This window comes from Natrix helvetica (genome assembly GCF_964273705.1).
Source record: "Natrix helvetica genome assembly, chromosome: 3".
Classification (NCBI taxonomy): Eukaryota; Metazoa; Chordata; class Lepidosauria; order Squamata; family Natricidae; genus Natrix; species Natrix helvetica.
The window spans coordinates 128,269,321-128,294,155 of NC_138549.1; the positions used below are offsets into that span (position 1 = coordinate 128,269,321).

At 44.3% G+C, this 24,835-nt stretch overlaps 1 protein-coding gene across 2 annotated transcripts in view; it reads right to left on the reverse strand.

Moving 5' to 3' along the window:
* The window catches only part of PIK3C2B (phosphatidylinositol-4-phosphate 3-kinase catalytic subunit type 2 beta), a 124,813-nt gene that overhangs the window by 83,693 nt on the left and 16,285 nt on the right, over positions 1 to 24,835 (reverse strand). The window contains exons 2-5 of one of the 2 annotated variants that reach the window (XM_081947805.1): positions 10,154 to 11,163; positions 6,632 to 6,732; positions 5,457 to 5,611; positions 3,477 to 3,597 (exon numbers count right to left, since the gene is read on the reverse strand). In XM_081947805.1, the coding sequence (XP_081803931.1) occupies positions 3,477 to 3,597; positions 5,457 to 5,611; positions 6,632 to 6,732; positions 10,154 to 11,077 (1,301 nt within the window). In that variant the 5' untranslated portion in view covers positions 11,078 to 11,163. Of the gene's footprint in view, positions 1 to 3,476; positions 3,598 to 5,456; positions 5,612 to 6,631; positions 6,733 to 8,563; positions 8,709 to 10,153; positions 11,164 to 24,835 lie in introns of those variants that run through there. The other variant, XM_081947806.1, reaches the window with a different exon arrangement.

Here is a 24,835-nt window from a genome sequence, read left to right on the forward strand (position 1 = left end):
CCGAACCACCCCAATGAGGCCGTCGAAGTGATGTCCCGTTGTCTGGAAGCCGTGCGGGTCTGGATGGGTGACAACAGGCTCAGGCTCAACCCCTCCAAGACAGAGTGGCTGTGGCTTCCGGCTCCCCGGTACAACCAGCACATTCCATCGCTGGCCATCGGGGATGAACAATTAGCCCCGGTGGAACGGGCACGCAATTTGGGCGTCCTCCTGGATGCCCGGCTGGCTATGGAAGATCATGTGGCAGCCGTGGCGAGGGGGACGTTCCACCAGGTTCGCCTGGTGCGCCAATTGCGACCCCTTTTGGACCAGGAGGCCTTGCGCACAGTCACTCATGCGCTGGTGACGTCTCGTCTGGACTACTGTAATGCTCTCTACATGGGGCTCCCCTTGAGGTGCACCCGGAGACTGCAGTTGGTCCAGAATGCAGCCGCGTGGGTAATTATGGGGAGATTGAGGTTCTCCCATATAACACCTCTCCTGCGCGAGCTGCACTGGCTTCCTGTGGCCTACCGGGTGCGCTTCAAGGTGTTAGTCACCATCTTCAAAGCGCTGCATGGCATAGGGCCTAGTTACCTGCGGGATCGTGTCCTGCCCCATACATCCCTGCGGCCCATTCACTCACACAGAGAGGGTCTCCTCCGGGTGCCGTCCTCTAGAGACTGTCAGAGGGCAGTGCCCAGGAGTAGGTCCTTCCCCCAGACATTAGGACAACTCCCCCCAGACATTAGGACAACAACCGATCTCCGCTCCTTCCGCAGTAAACTGAAGACCCACCTGTTTCGGCTAGCCGGCCTGGCATAACTTGACAACTTTTCCACCCCTTGGTCATTTTTAATTGTTAATTTTAGTTTTTACACTTTTAATGTTATTGGGGTTTTAACTTTTTTGAGTATTGTAATTTATCTATTTATTTTTTACCTCCTCTGTATGACACTGTGCTGATTGTTGCTTGTGTACGTCGCCCCGAGTCCCTGTGGGGAGAGGGGGCGACTAATAAGTTTAAATAAATAAATAAATAAATAAACTGGTCAGTCCTAGAAGAGATCAACCTTGACTACTTTTTAGAAGACCAGATCCTGAAGATGAAACTCAAATACTTTGGCTACCTAATGGGAAGGAAGGGCTTACTGGAGAAGAACCTAATGCTGGGAAAGCTTGAGGGCAAAAGAAGAATGGGAAGACTGAGAATGAGGTGGATGGATGGAATCACCAAAGCAGTAGGCATGAGCTTAAATGCACTCCAGAGGATGGTAGAGGACAGGAAGGCCTGGAGGAACGTCATGATGGGTTGGACATGACTTTGCAACTAACAACAAAAATCCTTGTCAATGGACATGTTGTCAACCTTGAAGTGAACTTGGCTAAGGTCACCTTGGAGGCTTCATGGTTGCCACACAACAGAGGGCAGGTGGGGGGGGGGGTAGTTAGACAGGTTTTTGTAGCCAAAACAATAAAGCTTTCCTCTGGTAACCAAGGACGTTCGCACAGGTGGCTGACTAGAGGAGGAGTGAAGTAACCAAGCAACCAGCCAACAACTGGATTGGACAGCGTGACTAGTAACTTGGGGGAAAGGGGAAACTTTTATTTTTTAATTAGATAAAAGCCACGAGAACTTTAGAGTCGACTTTTACCAGTTGTGCCAATATGATGTTTTCAATAAACTGTTCTTTAAGGAACTTGCCTGCCTCAGAGTATTTCTTTCTAATGGGTACATTATTTGGAATAAACACACATGTACAAAAAAAAATTAGGATAGGCCCAGTTTTAAGCTATAATTATTTAATTGCAAAGAAAATTTTATAGATTTCCCACATATTACAAGAAAGTCCAGTTGCCTTTTGGAAAAAGCACCTTTGGAACAACCATGACCTGGATAAGAATCTCCATAGACATCCCCCATATTATAGTTGGTCAAATTTTAAAGTACAACCTGAAGGTGATTTTTTCCCCCAAGCAACTTATTTGACTCATACATTAATGTGTTTAAGCATCAGTGCTGTCACAGCATCTCTTGAAATAGCTCTCTACTAAGCTTGCATTTCATAAACAGAGCATTAATTGCATTTTCCAAAACCAACTAATATCTCTTGAAGACCAAATCATTTTACGAAATGCAAACTTAAAATATCTTCACTAAAACTCTACAGATACTAAAATAGTGTTTCCAGAATATTCCAGGAGTATTTAACATGGAAGCTGTGTAATTTGGATTAATAGCATGGAAACACTGGTCTGTTTTTTTTAAACAAATTCAAATTCTAGCTTTTCTAGAATATGTGCAGAACTTTTAATCTTCAGAAGTCTAACACATGATTTTGTAAGCTTCTGCTAAGTAACTTAAGAAATATGTAAGCACACGCAGACTAGATAGTCCTCAATTTATGACCATTCACTTAACAACAGTTTGAATTAAAAATGGGCCCTAGGAAATGGTGCTTTATGACCTGTAAAGTACTTCCCCACTGTCACAGAATGTTGCATCCCCACCCCCTTCAGCCATGTGATTGTCATTTGGGAACCTGTTCACATTTATAACCAGCTGCCAAGCACTCTGTGATTGCCCTTTACATTCTTCTCTGCTGGTTTCTACAGAAGATCAATGGGAAAGCTGCAGCAAAGCTTTCAAGCTGCCACCACTTTCTAACTCCCTTTCATTTTTGGATGCAGGCTGAATAAATTGTGTGCCAAAGGATTTCATCTCCTTGCCTGCTTCGATTTCAGTAATCCAAAAAGGCACAGAGCTGAAAACTTCCAGCAGGCAGCTCTTTAAGGCAGTTGCCAGAGGTGATGGAGAGCCAAAATCCAAGCAGAGTGTTCAGCTCCTGAGCAGAGAGGTAGGGTGGTTATGGTAAGGACTGCCTCAAAGTGGGTGGGTGGAGGAGGCACTGAAGGCCTGGCACAGCCCATGCAAGTATCTCTCTACTCAGGAGCTGAAAATCCTGGATTTTGGCAGGGAAGATTTTCAGCTTTTGAGTGGAGAGAGATTCCCACATGGCCTCCATAAGGTCTCCTAGAGTTTCCCCCCTCCTGAGACACCCCATATTCCTCATCTGGGACACTGTCCAATTGAAAAAGGGAGTGCCAGGATTGCAGTCTCAAGTGAAGCAGTCACATGATATCTTGCTTAATGACTGCTTTGCTCTATGACCAAGATTCCAGTCCCATTTGTGATTGTATGTCAAGGACCACTTGCATAGTCATATAAAACCTGTCCCCATTACTATTAGTACTATTACTATTGGTGGATGATTTTAAAAGACACCATAAGCAATTAGTATGGAAATCAGAATTACTAAAACAATTAAAGTGGCAATCCTAGTCATGTAATTCTTTACTGCTCACAAGGATAAAGGATAAAAATGACAATGAAGGCAAAACAGAAATGAAAACAATAGGGCAGATGAGAATATTTTATATATCTATTCAAAACCAGATTCCACATTACAACCTAAGTTTTTATATTACCCACTCACTTTTGGAGGAATTCTTCTACACCACATATTTTGAGAACAAAATCATCCACATCAATGTCACACAATTCATCGTGAGTGTAACACAAGGTCTGGTAAATGAGTAAGTCCACTGTGGAGGAACCTGCAAGGATGGGCAAGAGGGAAGAAAGGAAAGAGTAGTCAGCATTGATTTCCAAGGCAAAAAAGCCATGGAATTCTTCATACCTATCAAGCATAATTGTTTCAGTAGATTCATTTCTTTGGACATTAATGAAGGATTCATGCCATTTTAATCACGGGAATGCAAGTTGATGCCAATAAAACATATAAAAAGATAAAGTAATTTGTCCATGATTCAGCCATGGTTATTTATCCATGGTTCTTGACAATATTATGGAAATAGTTTCCTGTTGTTGTTCTTCTAACCAACAGCTTGGAATTTCCAGGTGGCTCTCAACCCAAATGCTTATCGGGACTAACTCGGCTTAATTGTTTAGATCAACCAAGATCACTAGATGCTACAATTTACCAAGGCAACAAATCATCTATTCCTTCCAACTGATGTAGTAAAGATACTACCTACATTTATTTTATATTCTTTTCAGTGGAGTCATGAATGCAGTTAAAAGACCACAGTATCCAAGTAACAAAAAAATAATAATCATAAATTCTAAAAAGTAGAATAACAACAAATAATTTGCATGTAGTATTTTGTAGAGATATTCTAGAATGTTTCAGATATTCCGGAGTGTATTTACAGAAGTTATAATCATAGATACCCATGGTGTGGGCAACAGGAAATAAATGATGAATAGTTATAATTCATTACATCTAAATAGCAGCAGCTTGGAAGAACCTGGCATAAATCTTCAAAGTATAAATTGGGATCTACAAAAGGTTCCAGACTTTAAAAAAAACAGATTTCAGCAGTTAGATGACATTATTTTTTCTAAAAACAATAAAAGAAAAGAGGGAGAGGGTTAATTTGATGAGGCAAGAAATACTGAATAGTCAAATCTGTCCAATTTATAAGAATTTATATGTATTCTAAATTAGTTTAAATTTGCCACTTCTTATCTGAAAGCTGGAAATATTGGTTTGACATGGGTCCTAACAACACTTTCCTGCTGGGGAAAAAAACAGTGTTCCCAGAAGATAAGGCATGAATCATAACTAATATGTCTGCAGGATAAAAATATCCTGAGAAATTCAGGAAGAAAATAAAACACATTTACATTATGAAATGGATCCCATTGCATCAGATAATTTCAGTTCATATTCTTGCCTTTAAAAGATGAAAATTATTGTCCTAGAAAAGTCTGAAATATATGGATCATCAAAAAAAAAGAACAAAGAATCCCCTTTCAAGTAGAAAAAAGGACCACTCCATTAAAATTGGCTTTATTGGAAAACATGGTTCTTCACATTCAGAGAATGGCTAATTAGTGTATTGAGTTAAAAGGGGGAAAAGTATCAGTGTAAGACTAAACTAGAGATTCATCCAACTACATATCCTCCCAATTAAAAAATGTGTTCAAATGAACTATATGTGCAAGAATCAGAGTAGGTGTCTCTCCATGTAGCCCTATAATGCTATCAGGCCAAAAACTCCAAATGAATGAATTAAGAAAGCCCACTAATAACTTATAAAACATTAGATAGATTTTGGGTTATTGAAAAGGAAAATATCTATTATAAAATTATATCCTCAGCAATTTCAAATTAAATACTGTAATAGTATAATCAATAAGTGAAGTATATTTTAATATGCAGAGATTTTGTAATTAATAAAAATAATCTGACATATTTTTTTTAGTTTAACCAGAACAATCCAAAGTAACTGCATAAGTCTTGGCTTCATTAAATCAAAGAATGATATACGTAGATACTGTAAATACAAATCTGTTGAAGCATGGTCAAGGCTATGATTCATGATACATACAGTCATCATCACTACTGACACAGAATGAAGAAAATTCCTAGGAGAAGCCAAAAACTTACAGTCACAAGTGAATGTGAGAGGTTCTTGTAGGCTATCATAAACTACGGTCACCTTCAAGCTAACCCCATGGCCAAGATGTTCAGGGCCGAGATTGACAGTGCTCCAGACATAACCTGTGAGGGAGTAATCCTTGGTACTATAGCCAGATCTCAATCTGTGGACAAGACAAAATGGGTACAATTAGTATATACATTACTATAATTACTATAATTATATGCCATGCTGATAGGCTTTTGTGTTTTTTTCTTCTCTTCATCTTAAGATTTAATTTTCTCATTTGTTCCACATTTTTAATTCAAGCCATGATGTTAAAACTTTGCTAAATTGGGTTTTCACATTTGTTCATTTTTATCTTTTCTAAGATACTATATTTGTGTTAATACCCAGTCTGAGATTCCAATCTAAATGCACCATACATTTCCAATGCACAATGGAATCACATGAATGCCTGGAAATGGGTTAGTCCTTAAACAGTGAAATTATGATTTGACTCAAAGTATTGAGACAATATTCCTATTTCCACAAATTTTCAGTTGAGGATCCGCAGACAGCACCACCACTGGTGAGTGCTTATGTAGACTCTGTTGGTGCTAATCTAGATTAGGTGTTAGTTTTAAACATGCTGAAAAAGGATGAGAAAAACAATGGAGAGAGAGAAAAGGATTACATTTTGCAAATGGATGGCAAAACAGAAACATTTTCATGCAGGTGGAACAAGTGTCTATTGGCTTGACTTCCTTCTGAAAACAGTGTCTCCTATAGAATAAAACCACAAAATGAAGCTGCACTGGATTGAACTATTATGATAACTCACTGTGACACTCTTTAGTTCCCTGATTTAAAAAGGATGGAGAAATGCCTTCTCTCCTCTATCAGTCCTAGTTGACTGTGGTAGGAATCACAATCTTTCCTAGGTTCATCCAATCACTTGCAAGTTAAGACACAGCTCAGTGAAGCTGTCACTTAAACACAATGCAACATAATCTTTAGACCAAGAGCATTTTTTTCCTGAGCATCAAGAATTAAGCAATAAATTGGTCCACATGGTTAGGCCATTGGTTACATGAACAAAGAAAATCACACACAAACATAATTTGCAGAAGAAATTTTAGGCAGAGGAAAGCCAAGGAAAGGCACTCTGATGGATTATTTCTTATCCTAGACTGGTACTCACACATCAAGCATATGACAGAATGCAGCAACCTCTTCATCTTTCTCCTCAGACACCTCAAATAGCTCATAACCGTTGGACACGGGATAATGCTGCGAAGTGCCCTGATACCAAACGTGGATAGGGAGTGGGGAGAAATAAATGAAATAAATGAAGCATCAATGAATTAATATTTTGAATATATTCCTCATTTATTTTATAAAGCAGTTAAAGATATACTAAGGAATGTGGTGGGAGCAACTCTTGACTTCATTTTATACATAACATAAATACAGTTATTTCCCTCTAAGTTAACAAAGGTCTTATTAAGCTATAAACGTTTCTGCCACTTTTTTTCCTGGCTTAGAGATTGTGAAGACCAGAGAACTACTATGTCCAATGTCTAGTCAGTATATGACTTGACTTTAGGCTTTATTATTATTATTTTTTTATCCAGCCTTTATTATTTTTATAAATAGCTGAAGGCAGAAAACATACTTAGTACTCCTTCCTCATCCTATTTTCCCCAAAACAATAACTATGTGAGTGGATTGGGAGAGTGACTGGCCCAAAGTCACTCAGCCAAACTTACTAGATTTTTTGGAATATAAAACGTACCGGAGTATAACACGCACCAAGATTTTGAAGAAGCAAATTTTTTAAAAAAGTTTTTGCACTCTGAAACCCCCCCAAAACGGCCCATTTTTCGTGAAAACTGGCCTATTTTTTCCTCAAACAATGGGCATGAATAGCCTTTAGGAGGCTTGTAGAGTACTCCTGTGGGGGGGGAGGGCAAAATTGAACAAAAAACGGCTCGTTTTTTGCTCATTTCTGCCTTCCCCAGTCCCCAGCAGCACTCTGGAAGCCTCCTAAAGGCCATGCATGGCCATTTGAGTGAAGGGGCGGGGTTTTGGGAGGCAAAAAATGCTTTTTTGAAGGAAAAAGGTGTGTCTTATACTCTGAAAAATACGGTATATATCTGTAGCAAAACTGAAGATGTAGAAGGCTTACATTTGTAATGAATTGTAAGTGCACTGTTTTGTATTTTTCAATAATGACTATTGCAGAAATAAGATTTTACTATTACTCCACATGGTATAAGGCTTTTCATTTCAGCTCAAAATTATCTTTCAGATAGGCTGGTTGAGAATTGTTCTGTTCTTTAGCCCGTAATTATTTCTGAATAAATATATCACAATTATTTTTATAGATTATTTTTATAGATTTTTATAGATTAAATAAAGATTGCACATGATATCCAGCATAGGTAATTTATACCCTTGCATTTTCAGACTCCTGCTGGATACCCTATTTTCCTGAAAATAAGACCTCCATAATAAGCCCAATCACACTTTTGAGTGGGTGCGCTAAAATAAGCCCTCCCCAAAAATATTGCAACACAGTAGCAGCCATGAGGTGACCACGCTCGCCGCCTCCTGCACCTCAAAAATAATAAGACCTCCCCCAAAATAAAGCCAGGTGCTTATTTCGGTGGTCAAAAGAAAAAATAAGACCCTGTCTTATTTTGGGGGAAACATGGTATGTAAGTGGTGGGACACAGCATACTATATAACTTTTAAACTAAAAAAATAAACCCTTCCCAAACCTCATAATACTGTAACTAAAAGCCCAGCCAAGTAGAAAAATGGTTAAAGCAGGATTCTCAAAATGTTTCATTTTGTTCCTCTTTCCCAAATGTCACAGTTGGATGAGACAGAAGTAGGGATAGAAACATTTTGAATGCCAAGCTCAACCAAATGGACTGCACACATGGGCCCAATGCTTCCATTCACTTCTTCAAAGCAAACAAAAGACCTACTGTCAGAGCAATTAACCCATTAAATAGACAGAGAAATGTGGGGAGGTGGGCACAGAACGCAACAGACACTCACTTAAACAGTCTTAATGTTCTACTGCAATTACTTTCTGGCACATCAAAATTAGAGAATTACTTACATGATCTTTGAAAGCTTCTGCCATTTTTAGATGCACAGAAAGTCAATTCCCAAAGGCTCAGAGAAGTTGTTTGTATTTATATCCTTTATGTTTCAGAGGTATTTCTCATTTGTTCTTATTTGCAAAAATATGACACTGTCCACTCACAATCCCAGATAAACTAGCAAAATTACTCCCCATGACTCAGGGCTAAAGAATTTTTTCCCCTATTCCTCAGAATGCTGCTGTAACATACTTATTAAAATTAATGAAAAGAAAAGGCTGGTGTATATTGTACACAATATTGTGTGCTAATAGCAATTTAAGAAGATACTATTTATAAAATATCAAGCTTTTTAAACATGAATATTCTATAATTTTGGAAACAGTAGCTCTAACAGCCAGACAGACTCCTTTTTTGATGCCGTTTTAACTGGACACTGCCTTTCCTCAGACTGTTACTCTATGGATCATGCAGTATAAATAGCTTCACTGACATATAGTCCTTCCCTTCCCAGGCAAACAGTTAAGATCACTGACATATTATATCAAGCTTTGGTGCAGCCAAAAATACAAGTGGGAAGTTAATTCCAGAGCCAATATTTTGACTAGAATAAGGACGTTAAATTGTTATTTCAGTCGGGTCCTGGTCAGGGGTGGTATTCACTTACTTTTCTTACCGGTTCGCAAATATCAGAGCGCGTGCTCACTTCGCTCACATGCGTCCCGTCCACGCATATGATCGGTCTTCCGCACATGCACTTTCATCGCTCACAGCTTGTATGTATGTGCACAGCTTGAAAACGTGCCTAAATAGGATTGCGCAGAGCTGGGGCAAGTGGGCGGGAAATCGAAATCCTCGATTTCCACTATTGGTTCAGGTGAACCGGTCCGAACTGACTGAATACCACCTCTGATCCTGGTGAACTACCTTGTATGGATCTACATGATAAATTTTGTCTATTTTCAGTTATACATCATAGCTTGCCAAATTATGATACTATATTAGCTAGAATTGCAGTTGGCTTGGCTGATTTATTGGAACAGATATTTTGTTCATATTCTAAGAATTGGTGCAGAAATACTATAAATTATGAGTCATATGTAATACAACTCTATGGACTGATTTAGAAGACTAGAAATGCAAAGGGGCCAAGCAATACATTATATTTGACACCTTTCACCATGGAAAATTTTCATTTGCTATGAATCAGAGAACAAAAAAAGGCCAGTGATACAGGAAAAAAAGGGGTTAACTGATTCTGCCTGCTGACAAATATTCACTCTCTTACATTGTTAAAGGTATATATAGAAGGCTGCCCACTATCAAATTGTATTTTCTGAAGCCAATGACTGAACTTTTAAAAATAGTTTTAAATAATATTGCTTTTATTACTTCTAAAAAAGAAGAATCGAACTAAATTGAATTTACAGAGCTCTTATCGCCTTAATTTTGAGGGGGCAAAGTTTAGGAATCTTCTGACCCAGAATATTCATACTTAATTTAAAGCATAGATATATAAAACATTAAGAAGGTTATATTATGCTCTCAACCATGTTCTGGCAGAAGGACTAAACATCCACCTTTTTGTTTACATCAAATTGTCTTACTGGATCTGCTGATATCCTCCGGTTCTTGTTGAGAGCCGCATTCTTCCATCCACCACTTCTGGAGACATAAGTCCTGGGAGGGACTTGAGGAGGCATGGTTTTGCTGCGAGCAACTGGCTTCCCACTGCTTTCTTTCTCAAAAATGCTTCTGCCTTCCTTCCAACTCCAAGTGGCTTCTCTCAGAAGTTCAGTATCATAAGTGGACTTGAGGTTGAGTCGAGTGATAGCATCATTGATGCCATCATAGTCTACTGTGCTATATTGGTCTTCCTCTGAGATTCTTCGACCTAGCAATTTTCCATCAGCTCTCTCGTGAGATGAGGAGAACATGTTGATATTATTGGGTTGGGGTCCTTTGAGGGAAGCTTGATTTGCTTCAGAAGTATTCCAGATGGTAATGCGAGGTGGCAGTGGGGGAGGAGAAAGCTTCTTGGGTGACTTACCACCATTGCTGTGCTGGCAGGGTGCACTATTGAGGGGATCATTGAGGAAGTCTCTCTCTGTGCTATCAAAGATGTACAAATAGTCACTAGACAGAGGATTCTTCAACCAAGGTTGACTTTCTGCTTCAGGCACCAATCTGGATGAGGTAGTGTTATTGGTCCCCAAAGCTCTTGAAACTTCTTGGCCAGAGAGTGCATTATAGTTGAGGGTTGAATCTGAGCCAGAGAGGCCTCGCATGACCTTAATATTATGGCAGTCATTCCTTACAGCAGGTATGTTGTAATCCAGAATGGGATCATCCCAAGAAATTAGAGGTTGATCGGTGTTCTGCTTTGCCTGGTTCTCCTCCTTGTCTTGCCTCAGGCGGGACAAGGCATCATACTCCATCTGCAAGGCTTCTGCAAGAGCCAGCTCCTTACGGCTAATCCCCACAGACTCCAAAGATTGCCACTGCTCTCCATTTCCTCTGGTTGCAGACATCTCTTGGAAAACAAATGCTGAAACCAGTAACTACTGGATGCTCAATTCAGGTTTTAGGAACAAAGGCATGCTGTGCCATCAGCCACCTACAAGTGAAGAGACCAAAAGAACATGGCAATAAGAGTGAGTTTCAGTAATATCTGTCTGCTTTACTGAAAGGTTTTCATGTGTTTGATCAGCACTTGAGAAAACAATCTGCTATGGCTACACAATTAACATCACCTCAGCTGAAAACTTAAACACTCAACAAATATTTACCCTGTTAGGAAACCAATCCTGAAATATTATGTTCATGCTCAATAATTCATCAAGTAATTCAGGTTTACATTTTTTTTCCTGCAAAAAATGATAAGGTGATCCCGAGATAAAGTAGACATTTAGGTGCTTACGATCAAGACAAAGGCAGTTTAGTAGATTGAACATTCACATTAAATGGTCATCAACACTGTCTTCCTTAGAAGACAAGAAAAGGACCCATTAAAAATACTTTAGCAGGACATAACAGCAGTAGCACCATCTCTTTATATTTCCAGAGTTCAGAGACATACCTTTTCCGATATGCACAATAATGTTTAGCATGACATATACTTCAATCTCTATGAATTTGTCTAATCTTCTCTTAAAAGCTTTTCAAGTTGCTATCATATCTTGAGAAACTGAATTCCATAATTTAACTTTATGTTGTTTGAATAAATATTATATGCCTGAAACCATCAATCGCCAATTCATTTTTCCCATTTTTACCAAAATGTCCATATGAGTTTTCCAGTTCTTAATAAAAGTACTTATTGCTTTATTCCTGATCAAAAAGGTTAATAATAATAATAATAAGTTTGAATTTATTAGCCGCTCCCTTTCCAAGTAGGACTCGGGGCGGCGTACAATGGGGCATATAAAACACAGTTAGATGTGGCATTTCTGCAGATTCCATCATTTTCACAATCTACTCCACTGGATATTTTGATGACTTTCGGTTTTGGAACCGTGTTTGTCCAAAAAGATGACCCACCTTGAAAAGAAGCCCTATCACATGTTTGAGCGCATGTGATCAAATTAAGCACCACCTATAAAATTAGTCCTAATTAAGACCCCGCCCACCCCAGGGTGCAGGGGGTGGGGCAAGGCACACAAGTAAAAAATAAGCTAGGGTGGGGATGGGGGGGGGGGTGGAGCTGCCCTACTTACCAGGCCTTGAACACCCCGACACTTGCTTCGCCTTCTTCTGCGGCCACTTGCCACCACATCACCCAGGCCTCTGATTTGCCTTCAGATGCCTTCCGCCACTCACACAATGTCTGTGAGTGGCGGCAAGCAACCGCAGAAGAGGTGGGCTAGCAGCAGCCTTCTGCTAGGCAAGACTGTTGGTGTCACTACTGCGAGATGAGTAAATAATTAGAACCCTCCAAAAAGAAGGCCTAGCCTTCTTTTTTTTTGGGGGGGGGGGGGTCAAAAGAAAATAAAACCCACCCTTCTTTTTGGAGAAAAACAGAATATACAATAGTCTCACTGCAATTACCATATATAAAACCAATATCCCTTAAGTCTTTTTAATTGACTATTCATAAATCCAATTAAAACAATTGTTTTCATCTGAATATTGAGCTTTAAAATTATTTGCATCATGTGTGTTTTTGTATCCATTTTTTTAAATTGCATGTCCAGTATGCACAGTAATGTCTCTTCATATTTTACACATTTTCAAGCATCTTTATATATCTTAAATAATTTATATGGTACCAATGTTACATCGTTTTATAAAAATTCTCTCTTTTAACACAATGTGAATGTCAGTCCTTTTAGTCACAATGTGAATTTCAGTCCTCTAACATTGATCCATTAATTGTGGCCCATTTTACCATGTACGTTTTGACCTGTTCTTCCATTTCAAATCTCAACAGAAGTTTATACATTTTAGTAATCATATGTTCATCATCTGTACATAATAATTCAATTTCAAATTCTGTCATGTTGTTCAATTCTACTCGTTTTTATCTGTATTAAATTTTATAGTGATTTCAAGGAATAGAAAATTATACACTCTAAAAATGGAATAAAATTCCCTTTGAAAACTTTAGATCTGCTGTGAGGACTAGCAAAAGCATGCAGTCTTCGTCAGCATTCTGAAGACTCAATTCTAGACATATTCTAAGCATGCATAAAGGAAGTAGGAAACACCCTTATTTGTGGTTGATATAGCAGTAGTGTAATGGTTGTAACCAGAAGAACAGGGTACAAATTACCAGACCATGGAGCAGTTTCTCTTTTTGTTTTCTGCGCTCACACACACTGTTGTGAATATAAGGAAGTGGGGAACAGGTGTACAGTTTCAACTTTTTTTTTCTGGGGATTAGATAAACTGTAATAAATAGCAAATAAATAAGCACATCTGGAAATGTGTGTGTTGCTCAATTTACAGTAATGGAAAATAAGATGAAGTTGTTAAAGCATGTGTTAAAAACCCTTTACGGGAAGCCTGGCAAGGATTTGAAGAAGTGGTTTGTGTTGCAGGTGTACTGTAAGTGTAAACTCCTTAGCCTTGTCAAGATATTCCACCAATCTACACTCTAGGCACTTAATTAATAATCATACTTGCTGTGATTAACAGGAGAAAAGGAGAAAGCCATTTAACATTCTGTTAACACTATTCTTAGGCAGTAACACAACAACATATTAACAGCTCACGAATTAGAGGCAAAATATACCAGCGAGGGAAGTGACAGCAACAAAGGCTAAAACATGCACAATATATGGCAAAGCCAGAGAGAAAGAATAAATGTTCCATAGTTCAATACAGATAATATATTTTAGATTCCACCTTTCGCATTTTCAGTTGAATCAACCAGCTATCATTCTATCCAAAATATTGCATAATTGCAACATAAAAACAGCTAGAGATATTCAAAAATAAACAACTGTTAATAATAAAAACTAAAAAGTAAGTTTATGAATGATTACAAAGGTCCATGGTAGCCCACATACAGTTAAAGATCAAAAAGCATAATAGAATAAATATATATTTGCTGGCAGTGAAATGGCCATAAAATAGACATCTAGAGATAGTTTGGTCTAGTGGTTAAGGCATCAAGCTAGAGACTGAAGTTCTAGTCCTGCCTGAAGCATAAAAACTGAATGGGTGGCTTTGGATTTGTCAGCCCAACTCACATTTCACAGGATTATTGGTGTAAGGAAAATAAGAAGAGGAACAAACATGTTTACCACCTTCGGTTATTTACAAAAATAACAAAGATGGTATAAAAATAAATTCTGTGCCTCAGATAGGCGGGTGTCAGTCCCTTTTTGTGAAATGGAGCCTTGGAGTTCCGTTGGGCCTTTTTGTTACATACCTGTCTCCCTGCTACGTTTCATCGGCCCTGCCGGAGCTGCTGGATGTATAAACTGGATTGACGGTTGATTTCCCCAGGTTTATGATCCTGGGGGATTTCAATCTGCCTTCCATTGGCGAGACATCCGAATCAGCTCGGGAGTTCATGGCTTCCATGATGGCTATGGACCTAACTCAGTTAATTCAAGACCCCACCCATAATAGGGGACACATGCTCGACCTAATTTTTGTCTCTGGGCAGTGGATGAATGATCTAGATTTAGGGGATATTTCTATTCAACCCTTGTCATGGTCTGATCATTTCCTCATCAGGCTTGACTTCCATATTGCTACCCCTCATCAGGCTTGACTTCCATACTGCTAACTAGATGGTTCCGCCCCAGGTGCCTGATGGACCCTGAAAGGTTCCTGATGGAGCTTGGAACTTTTCCTGAATCCCTGGGATAGGGCGGCCACTGGGCCTTGGATCGCGATGTGCCTTTGCGGCCTCTAACCTGGTGTCGATCCCGGGTGGCTCCCTCGTTTACCGAGGAGCTCCAGGAGATGAAACGCCAGAAAAGAAGCCTAGAGAGTGGTTGAGGGCCAGCCGGTCCGAATCTGATCGAACACTAGTAAGAATTCATATTAAATCCTACTTAGTGGCGATAAAAGCGGCAAAACGGCAACATTTTCCCACTCTTATCACATCCGCAGATAACTGCCCAGCCGCCCTGTTTAGGGTGACCCGTTCCTTACTTAACCAAGGAAATGGGAAAGACCCCTTGCAGGGTAGGGCTGAGGAATTTGTTCAGTATCTGCAGGATAAAATCGCTCGGATTCGGACAGGCTTGGACTCTGACTGGGTAGATTCGGGCGAATCGACGGGGATTAATCTTGTGGAGAAAATCTGGGATGAGTTTGACCCTGTAACCCCCAAGGGCATGGGCAGGATTATGGGGAGACTCAGTGCTGCCACTTGTGTGCTGGATTCGTGTCCCTCTTGGTTAGTTTCGGCTTCCCGGGAGGTGACACGTGGCTGGCTCCAGGCGATTACCAACGCTTCATTGAGAGAGGGGTTCTTTCCCACCGCCTTGAAGGAGGCGGTGGTGAGGCCCCTCCTCAAGAAGCCTTCCCTGGACCCAGCTTCTTTAGCCAACTATCATCTGGTCTCCAACCTTCGCTTTGTAGCAAAGGTTGTCGAGAGTGTGGTAGCACGTCAGCTTCCCCAGTACCTGGATGAAGCTGTCTACCTAGATCCATTTCAGTCGGGTTTCAGGCCCGGGTACAGCATGGAGATGGCATTGGTCGCGTTGGTCGATGATCTCTGGAGGGCCCGGGACAGGGGCTGCTCCTCTGTCCTGGTCCTATTAGACCTCTTGCCGGCTTTTGATACCATCGACCATGGTATCCTACTGCGACAACTCGGGGGGTTGGGAGTGGGGGGACACCGTTTTACGGTGGTTCTCCTCCTACCTGTCGGATCGGTCGCAGTTCGTGTTGATTGGAGGGCAGGGATCGACCCCGAGGCATGTCACTTGTGGGGTGCCCTAGGGGTCGGTTCTCTCACCCCTCCTGTTCAACATATATATGAAATCGCTGGGCAAGATCATCCGTGGTTTTGGGGTACGGTATCATCAATATGCTGATGATACCCAACTTTTCATCTCTACCCCAAACCACCCAAACGATGCCCTCGACGTGATGTCCCGATGCCTGGAGGCTGTGCGGATCTGGATGGGGAGGAACAGGCTCAAGGTCAATCCCTCCAAGAATGAGTGGCTGTGGTTTCCGTCATCCTGATTTGTGCATCTTGTTCCATCTTTGATGATAGGGGGAGAATTTTTAGCCCCCTCAGAGAGGGCCCGCAATCTGGGAGTCCTCCTGGACACGCTGCTTAGTTTCGAAGATCACCTGACGGCTGTGACCAGGGGGGCCTTTTTCCAGGTTCGTCTGGTACGTCAGTTGCGCCCCTTCCTGGATCGGGATGCTCTATGCACAGTCACTCATGCCCTCGTCCTTTCTCGCCTGGACTACTGCAACGCTGTAATAATGCTGTATGCTGCCCTGAGTCCTTTGGGAGAAGGGTGGCATATAAATCCAATAAAACAAACAAACAAAATGACCATTGGCTTACCTGAAGGGTCCTTTTCTGTACACCGCGGGAGAGTCCAAGCAATGGGTTAATTCAGTCTGCTTGCCCTTAGGACTGAGGAACTATTTTTCCTTTAGCCACACCTCCTCCTGGTGTGCTCAATCCCCCAGAATTCTTAGAAAGAGTCAGTTCGTGCGGACGGAGCGAAGCGTCCAAGATGATGTACTGTTGACACGAAGAACCCGAATCCCGGCCTTGAGAGCCAGGGTGGGTTGGACTCTCCCGCGGTGTACAGAAAAGGACCCTTCAGGTAAGCCAATGGTCATTTTTCTGTACACCGCTTGGAGAGTCCAAGCAATGGGACATACCCAAGTTATTGTCCATCTGGGAGGGCAGAAGAAGGCTCCCGGGATTCGGTCTCTGACACAACCGCCTGGAGCAAACGCCTGCCAAAGGACGCCTCAGCCGAGGCGAAGATGTCCAATTTATAGTGTCGCACAAATGGAGAAGGAGAGGACCACGTAGCGGCCCTGCAGATGTTCAGGATCGAGGCCTGGGTGGCCCAGGCCGCGGAAGTAGCAGCACTTCGTGTGGAGTGTGCAGTGATGCCGCGCGGAACTGCCTTGGATTGACTTTCATAGGCAGTCGCAATGCAGGCACGAAGCCACCTGCCAATCGTGGAGGAAGAGACCTTCTTCCCTAGGGAACCAGGCTGGAAGGAGAGGAAAAGAGCCTCAGACTTCCTGAATTCCGCAGTACGAGCGATGTAGACCTTCAGGGCCCTCCTGACATCAAGATTGTGCCAGGATCGCTCTCTGGGATGTGACGGATGAGGACAAAAATTTGGCAACACAATGTCTTGCGCTCTATGGAACCATGAGTTTACTTTGGGGGTAAAGGTCGGGTCCAGCCTCAAAATGACCCTGTCAGGGTGGATGACGCACAGATCCTGGCGAACAGAAAGAGCCGCCAGCTCCGAAATCCGGCGAGCTGACGTGATGGCAATCAAGAAGGCCATCTTCAGCGTCAGGAATCGAAGAGAAGTAGTGCGTAGAGGCTCGAATGGAGGGCCAGAGAGGGCCCGCAGGACCACGGACAGCTGCCAAGTAGGGTAGCGATGAACGGTGGGAGGGCGAAGGTTAGAGGCGCCCTTGAGGAAAAGACGCACCTTCGGGATTTTGCTGAGAGGCAAAAGGCGGTCGCCCGACCAGACGGTGGACAAGGCCGCCACTTGGCGTCGAAGGGTGTTCGGGGCCAGGCCTTTGTTGAGCCCCGCTTGAAGGAAGTCAAGCACTCTGGAAACAGGCGCGGTCGTCGGCTCGATGAGCAGCTCCTCACACCACTTGGCGAAGGCGGCCCAGGACGCATCATAAATCCTGGTTGTTGAAGGGCGTCTCGCCGCCTGAATGGTGTTCACTACCTCCTCCGACAGGCCTTGACCTTTTAGTTGGTCCCCCTCAAGTGCCAGACGGCCAACTGGAGCCACTGGGGCTCTGGATGAATCACGGCCCCCTGGCTGAGGGAGATCTGGTCCGGAGGAATGCGCCACGGAGGAGACACCGATAGGTGGACAAGGTCGGCGAACCACGACCTGCGGGGCCAATGCGGGGCCACGAGGAGGACCTCCGCTCCCTCTGCGATGACTTTGGAGATGAATTGAGGAAGGAGAGGCAGGGGAGGGAAGGCATACAGTAGCTCGCGGGGCCACTTGCAATGCAGTGCATCTGTCCCCTCCGCCCCCGGGGTGAAGAACCGGGAGTAGAAGCGGTCGAGCTGCTTGTTGACCCTGGACGCAAACAGGTCTACGGCCGGAGTCCCGAATCTGTCGGACATCTGGTGGAACAGGCGAGGGTCCAGTTTCCACTCCGCAGGATCTATGGTTGTCCTGCTCAACCAGTCTGCCTGTGTGTTGTCCACTCCGGAGATATGGTCGGAGCGGAGGGATTCCAAATGGCGCTCCGCCCAGCGGCCCAGGGACTCCGCCTCTCTCATTAGTGCTCTGGATCTGGTGCCGCCCTGGCGGTTGATGTGGGCCTTGGTGGCCACATTGTCCGTCATCAGAAGCACATGTTGACGATGGATGGACCGGCTGAAATGGCGCAGGGCCAGGCGAGCAGCTCTCAGTTCCAGCAGGTTGATGCTGTAGCTGGTTTCCACTTGGGACCACTTGCCCTGGACAACCAGGGACTCCATGTGGGCTCCCCAGCCGGAAAGGCTGGCGTCTGTGGTGATGATCAACCTCTCGGGCTCCTTGAATAGGTGGCCCTTGAGGATGGCCGGAGACACCCACCAGCGGAGAGACCTCTTCACGTCCGGCGTAACTCGAATCGGCCTGGTAGAGTTGCTCCTGGATGCCCTCTGGTGCGGCAGCAGCAGCCACTGAAGAGCCCTGGAATGCAGGCGGGCCCACGGCACGATGGAAATGCAGGAGATCATTTTTCCCAGCAGCTGCGACAGAAGGACCACTGGAGCCTGCCTCAAGCTCATCACCTTGTGGGTCATGGACCTTAGACCGGCCAACCTGTCTCGGGAGAGGAAAACCCTGCACAAGTTGGTATCTATCACCGCCCCCAGGTGTACAAGTCTGTTTGTTGGAGTGAGATGGCTCTTCTCTATGTTTAGAGTGAAGCCGTGATTTCTGAGGGATCTCATAGTGGTTTGGAGATCCCGCAGGGCCTGCTGCCTGGACGACGACTGGATAAGGATGTCGTCCAGGTAGCACTGGAGCCTTATGGGCCTGCGTCTTAGCTGGGCCGCCACTACCGCCAGCACTTTGGTAAACGTCCGAGGAGCGGACGAGAGGCCGAATGGGAGAGCTTTGTACTGGAAGTGGCGACCCGCAGAATAGAAGCGCAGGAACTTTCTGTGCTGAGGACGGATGGGGATGTGGAGGTATGCCTCTTTGAGATCTATAGACGTGAGTAGATCTCCCTGTCGAATCCCCGCCAGAATGGTCTGCAGTGACTGCATCTTGAACCTCCGGTAGGCGATATGCCTGTTGAGGTTTTTGAGGTCCAAGGTGGCTCTCCACCCCCTCCGAGTTCTTTGGCACCAGGAAGAGGATGGAGTAAAACCCCCTCCCCTCTTCGCCCTGGGGAACTGGTTCCACGGCCCTGATGTCTAGGAGATGACTGACTTCCTGGTCCATACGCTCCCTCTTTTGGGGGCAGGATGGGACAGGGCACCGGATGAAGGTCCGGGGGGGGGAGGGACAGGAACTCCAGAGAGAGGCCTTCCCTGACTATCTGCAGAACCCAAGCGTCCTCGGTGTTCTGGGCCCAATGGGAGGCAAACAGCTGGAGGCGACCCCCGATGGGCGCCGAGCCCGGGCAGTCACTTTGACTTACGGAACGGCCTGTTGGAGGCCCCACCGCGGTTATACTTGCGGAAGCCGAACTGCTGCCTGCCTCTGTCCCGAAAGGGCGCCCTGTCCTGGGATCTGTCGCCCTGCTGACCGAAGGACCTATTGGAGGGAGAGAAGGAAGAGGCAGAGGTGGAAGGCTCGGAGGCACGAAAGGACTGCCTCCTAGAATAGGGAGCGGTCTTACGTTCCTGCTTTTTGTTTAGAGAAGGGAGGATCTTCCTCTTGTCCTTGGACTCGATGAGGAGAGGATCCAGGGACTCGCCAAATAATTTGGACCCCTTAAAGGGGGCGGAAGCCAGTTTCCACTTGTTTTTCTGGTCCGCTTGCCAATGTCGGAGCCAGATCAGCCGGCGAGAAGTTATATTAGAACCGAGTGCCCTGGAGGCAAATTTAGTGGCATTAAGGGATGCATCAGCGGCATACTGGGAGGCCGCGATTATTTTAGACACGTCCTGGTGGAGGCGGACGTCTCCCGCCGGGAGCTTGGTTAGGAGCTCATGCAGCCAGATCACAGAGGCCCTATTGAAAAAGGAGGCGGATGAAGCGGCCCTAATGGCCCAGGCAGCCGCCAGGTGGGTTTTGTGGCACGCCCTTTCCGCCTTCTTGTCCTCCGCCTTAAGGCCTTCCAGGAGGTCGGCCGGTAGGGAGGAGTTGGAGGTGAGCGCAGCGATGGGCGGGTCGACAGTGTCCTCCAGCACTGGCTCCATAGTATAAAGCTTCCTATCTACCCCACTGGGAGAGGACTGCGTGGCTGGCTGAGCCCACTGGCGCTGGATTAGGTCGAGAAACAGCCCCGGGACCGGAACCAGCTCTTGTTGGGGTGCTGGGACATCAAACATGACCGCATTGGGATTAGCCGGAGTGGCATCTGCCGCCGGCGCGGTCGGTTTGGGCTTGATCCCCACCCTGGTGGCAGCCTTGACCTTGTGAAGGACAGATTTGAAAAGGCTGGGCTTGAACAGACCCGCAAAGGCGGGCGCTTCAGGGGGAAGGTCCTCGTCGTCCGAGAGACCTAGCACCTCCGGGTCAGGGTCCTCAATGGCAGAGGCCTCGCTGACCACCGAGGATTCCAGGGAAGGATGGCGAGCACGCTTGCTTGGAGGGGGAACTACCTGATCGGGTTTGGGACCCCTAGGGGCCACTGCAGTGGGACTCTTAAATTTCATGGCCTCCATGATGCCCTTGGCAATGGCACGGGCCATTAATTCCTGCATGCGGGGAGATAACTCCTCAGAGTCAGAATCAGGATCCAAGCCCTCCTCTAGGGGGGGTGAAGCCCCCTGCATATCATCTATGCTAGCATCCCCAGGGAGAGGGGCCTGCTCACAGGCCCAAGAGGGTGCCGGGGAAGCCGGCTCTACAAATGACCTATTTGGGGATAGGTCCTGGGACTCCACCTCCTCGGCGAGGACCATCTGGAGATCCTCCCGGGAAGGAGGGATTCCTGAGAGGGACTGCTCCCTGTCTGCCTGGCGTCTGGCCTTCTCAAACTGCTTGTCAAGGGCTCGCTGGCGCCTTTCAGCATCCTTGGCCTCAGCCACAGAAGGGGTTCTGGAACGCTGTTTCCCAGAGCTACCCCCACCACTCTTGCCCGCACCCCCACTCCCCGATGAGGAGGAACCCTTGCTAGGGGCCTGCGAGAGGCTCGGCCTAGTATCTTGGGAATCGGGGGGACTGGGCAGGTCCATAGTCAATGACCACACAAGATGGAGCAAGGCTATGATAAGGCAGAAGGAGAGAGAGAGACTGGTTGCTGCAAGGGAAAACAAAACGAAAGGCTTCGTTAAAATTGCCATATGCACAGTAATTGAATCAATACGTATGAAATTATCCCATGTTTAATACCAGTCGGAGGCCCAGGGGCAGGATTGGGGCCTGCACCGAGGTGCAAGGCTCCGCAGGAGAAGCAGGGAGGAGAATGACTATAAAAAGGCTTTGGCCTGCGCTTACTAAGCCTCCTCCCTGAGCCGGTATGATGACCGTTGGAATGGCACAGGAACCAGCGCCGCTCGCAAAAATAGATAAAAGGCGAAGGTGGCGATCCTAGCCCGAGAAACCCTTGCTAGGCCCTGCCACCTCCAGCGGTCTCCTGATAACGAGGCTGATGCAAAATGGCGGCCATGGCTGGGCGCGCTTATTTTCGCGCCTAAAATGGCCGCCGCAACAGCGTGGGGCTAAGGGAGAGCGAGGAGCGAACGCGCCTTGAATGGCGACGATCGCCCACTCCTCCCTGCGGCAGAGGTCCTCTAGCAGGCCGGGGACGAAAAATACTTCGTTTAAAACAACAAACGGGGGGCCTGGGGACGTAGGAGCCTCGCCGCTGCAGCCGCGCCGTTTTAAACGACAAGCGGCAGGCCTCCGAAGCCGTCCCATGAGGATCGGCTGAGGGGCACCCCCCACCACCTTCCAGCTTACCTCCTGGCCTTCAAATGCAATTTCTGCTGGAGAGAAGCGCAGCAATGAAAAGAGAAACGTCTCACAAGGTTGGGGAATGTTAGGAAATAGAAATAAAACGCAAATAGAGAGTCCAAGCCAAAAAAGGATTAATTTAGCTCAGAGCTCTAACTATTTACGTCCAAACGGGCTGACTGAGGAAGAATTCTGGGGGATTGAGCACACCAGGAGGAGGTGTGGCTAAAGGAAAAATAGTTCCTCAGTCCTAAGGGCAAGCAGACTGAATTAACCCATTGCTTGGACTCTCCAAGCGGTGTACAGGAAAACAAACAAATATTGATGAGAGGGTCCTTTCCTGAGTGACCACATTAGGCTGGAAGGATAAATGGAGCAGGGGCCCTGTTCATGATTTTAGATTGGAGAAAGAAATTTACCATGAATGGTTTTTCTTTTTAAAAAACTGTAATTCTAAACTTGTGGTGGGCAATCTGTGTCCCCAGGACAGTGGAAAGATCTGAGTCTCTTTCTAGGACTTCTGTGGCCCATTCGTAGGGTGCTGTACAATAGAACAATAAGAAATAGCCGCAGTTTGGTTTCATTGAACTATAGATTCCATAACTGCATTTGTAATATCTTTTCACATCAGTGGCTTTATACCACAAAAAAAAATTAAAAAAAATTTTTATTCAAATATGGCTGCCCATCTTACACCTAGGAGTCCTGGTTAAAACCAAAAGTTTGGAAAATAACCGCTAACACACAAGGCAAATTAGGGATCCTTGATGCTCTCTGAGCTTGGCTGATTTTTGCAGATGTTTCAGAGAGCAGAAGTGTTAGTAAGGAATGGAGTTTGTCCAGAAGGAAAAATAGCAGTCATCCATAACATATTGTATAAAGACTACAACAGCCACTGTGTAAAACAAGCAGGAAGAAGACTAGCAAAACACATCCATGAACACCCACTCATAATCAGAAGACATGAAATTAAAGACACTCTTTTAATTTCACAATATATGGATATTAACAAGACTTAACTGGTTAACTGTGACCATCCCAAGCCAAGTCAAGTCCAAAAATGCTAGAGAATTCCTGGAAGCCTGGCACTTTGACAAATTAGCCATGAATAGACACATAAATAACTTCTACATACAGTGTTAAAGAAACAATTGACAAGCCAAAAAGGGAACAAAAAGACCAAAATACCTCCCCACCAGCAATCAACACCCAGATAACTATAAATTAATACCAAGAGTAACATTAGACCAACAATCACGAAGTAAACAATACCCCAATCAAGGAACTGCCAACAAACTAACAGTAGACACCTCAACCAAAGAACCTCAAAACCACTCTAACCAACACAGGCATAACACAGGTTATGTAGACAGTAAACGCAAGGTCAATCAAAATGGGCTCAAATGTCTATACACCAATGCACAGAGTATGAGGAATAAACAGGGCGAATTAGAAATTCAAGTAAAAGAGGGCAGATACCATATTATTGCCATTACAGAAACTTGGTGGATGAAACCGACAAATGGAACATACAGCTAGAAGGATTTAAATTATTTAAAAGAAATAGACCAAATAAAAGAGGAGGTGGAGTTGCACTATAGATAAGGAATAAGAAATACGTCTCTACAGAAATAGAGCACAACAATGATGAGAAGTATCTTGAATGCATTTGGATCAATATTAAAGGTTGTGGGGGAAATGACATTGCCATAGGTCTATACTACAGGCCACCCAACCAAGCAGAGAAGGTGAACTTTTTGCTAGTCAGCTAACTAAGGTATGTAGGAAGCACACCACAATAGTAATGGGAGATTTTAACTACCCTGACATCAACTGGGAAACAAACTCTGCACCAAGTGGAAGATCCAACAGGTTCCTAACAAACCTAAGCAGACAACTTTGTTTTCCAAAAAGTAGAGAAGGGAACAAGGGGATCAGCCATATTGGACTTAATTCTCACTAACAGAGAGGAAATGATAGAAGGTGTTGAAGCTATAGGAACCCTCGGGGCAAGTGACCATGCAATATTGGAATACAACATTATCCAAACACAAGTAGTAGAACAAAGTCAAACTAGAGTCTTGGACGTTAAGAAAGCTAATTTCAATAAACTTAGAGAGAGCTTGGGAAAAATTCCATGGATGAAAATCCTCAAGGGGAAAACAACTCAAGAAGCTTGGCAAATTTTGAAAAATGAGATTACAAAAGCCCAGTCTAACACAATACCAATGAAGAAGAAAAATAACAGCTCCCAAAAGAAACCAGCATGGCTGCATAAAGAACTATCTGACAAATTGAAAGACAAAAAAGGTAAGTATAAAAAGTAGAAGGAGGGGGACATAACTAAGGCAGAATATCAGCAAATAGCCCGAGCCTATAAAGATGAAGTGAGGAAAGCTAAGGCTCACAATGAAGAAAGGCTTGCCACAAAAGTAAAAATTAACAAAAAAAAAAAGCTTCTTCCAACATGTGAAAAAAAAAGAAAAAAGTTAAGGAAACAATTGGTCCATTGCTAGGAGAAAGTAAGGCAAGAAGGTGACAAGCAACAGGGAGAAAGCAAAACTATTTAAC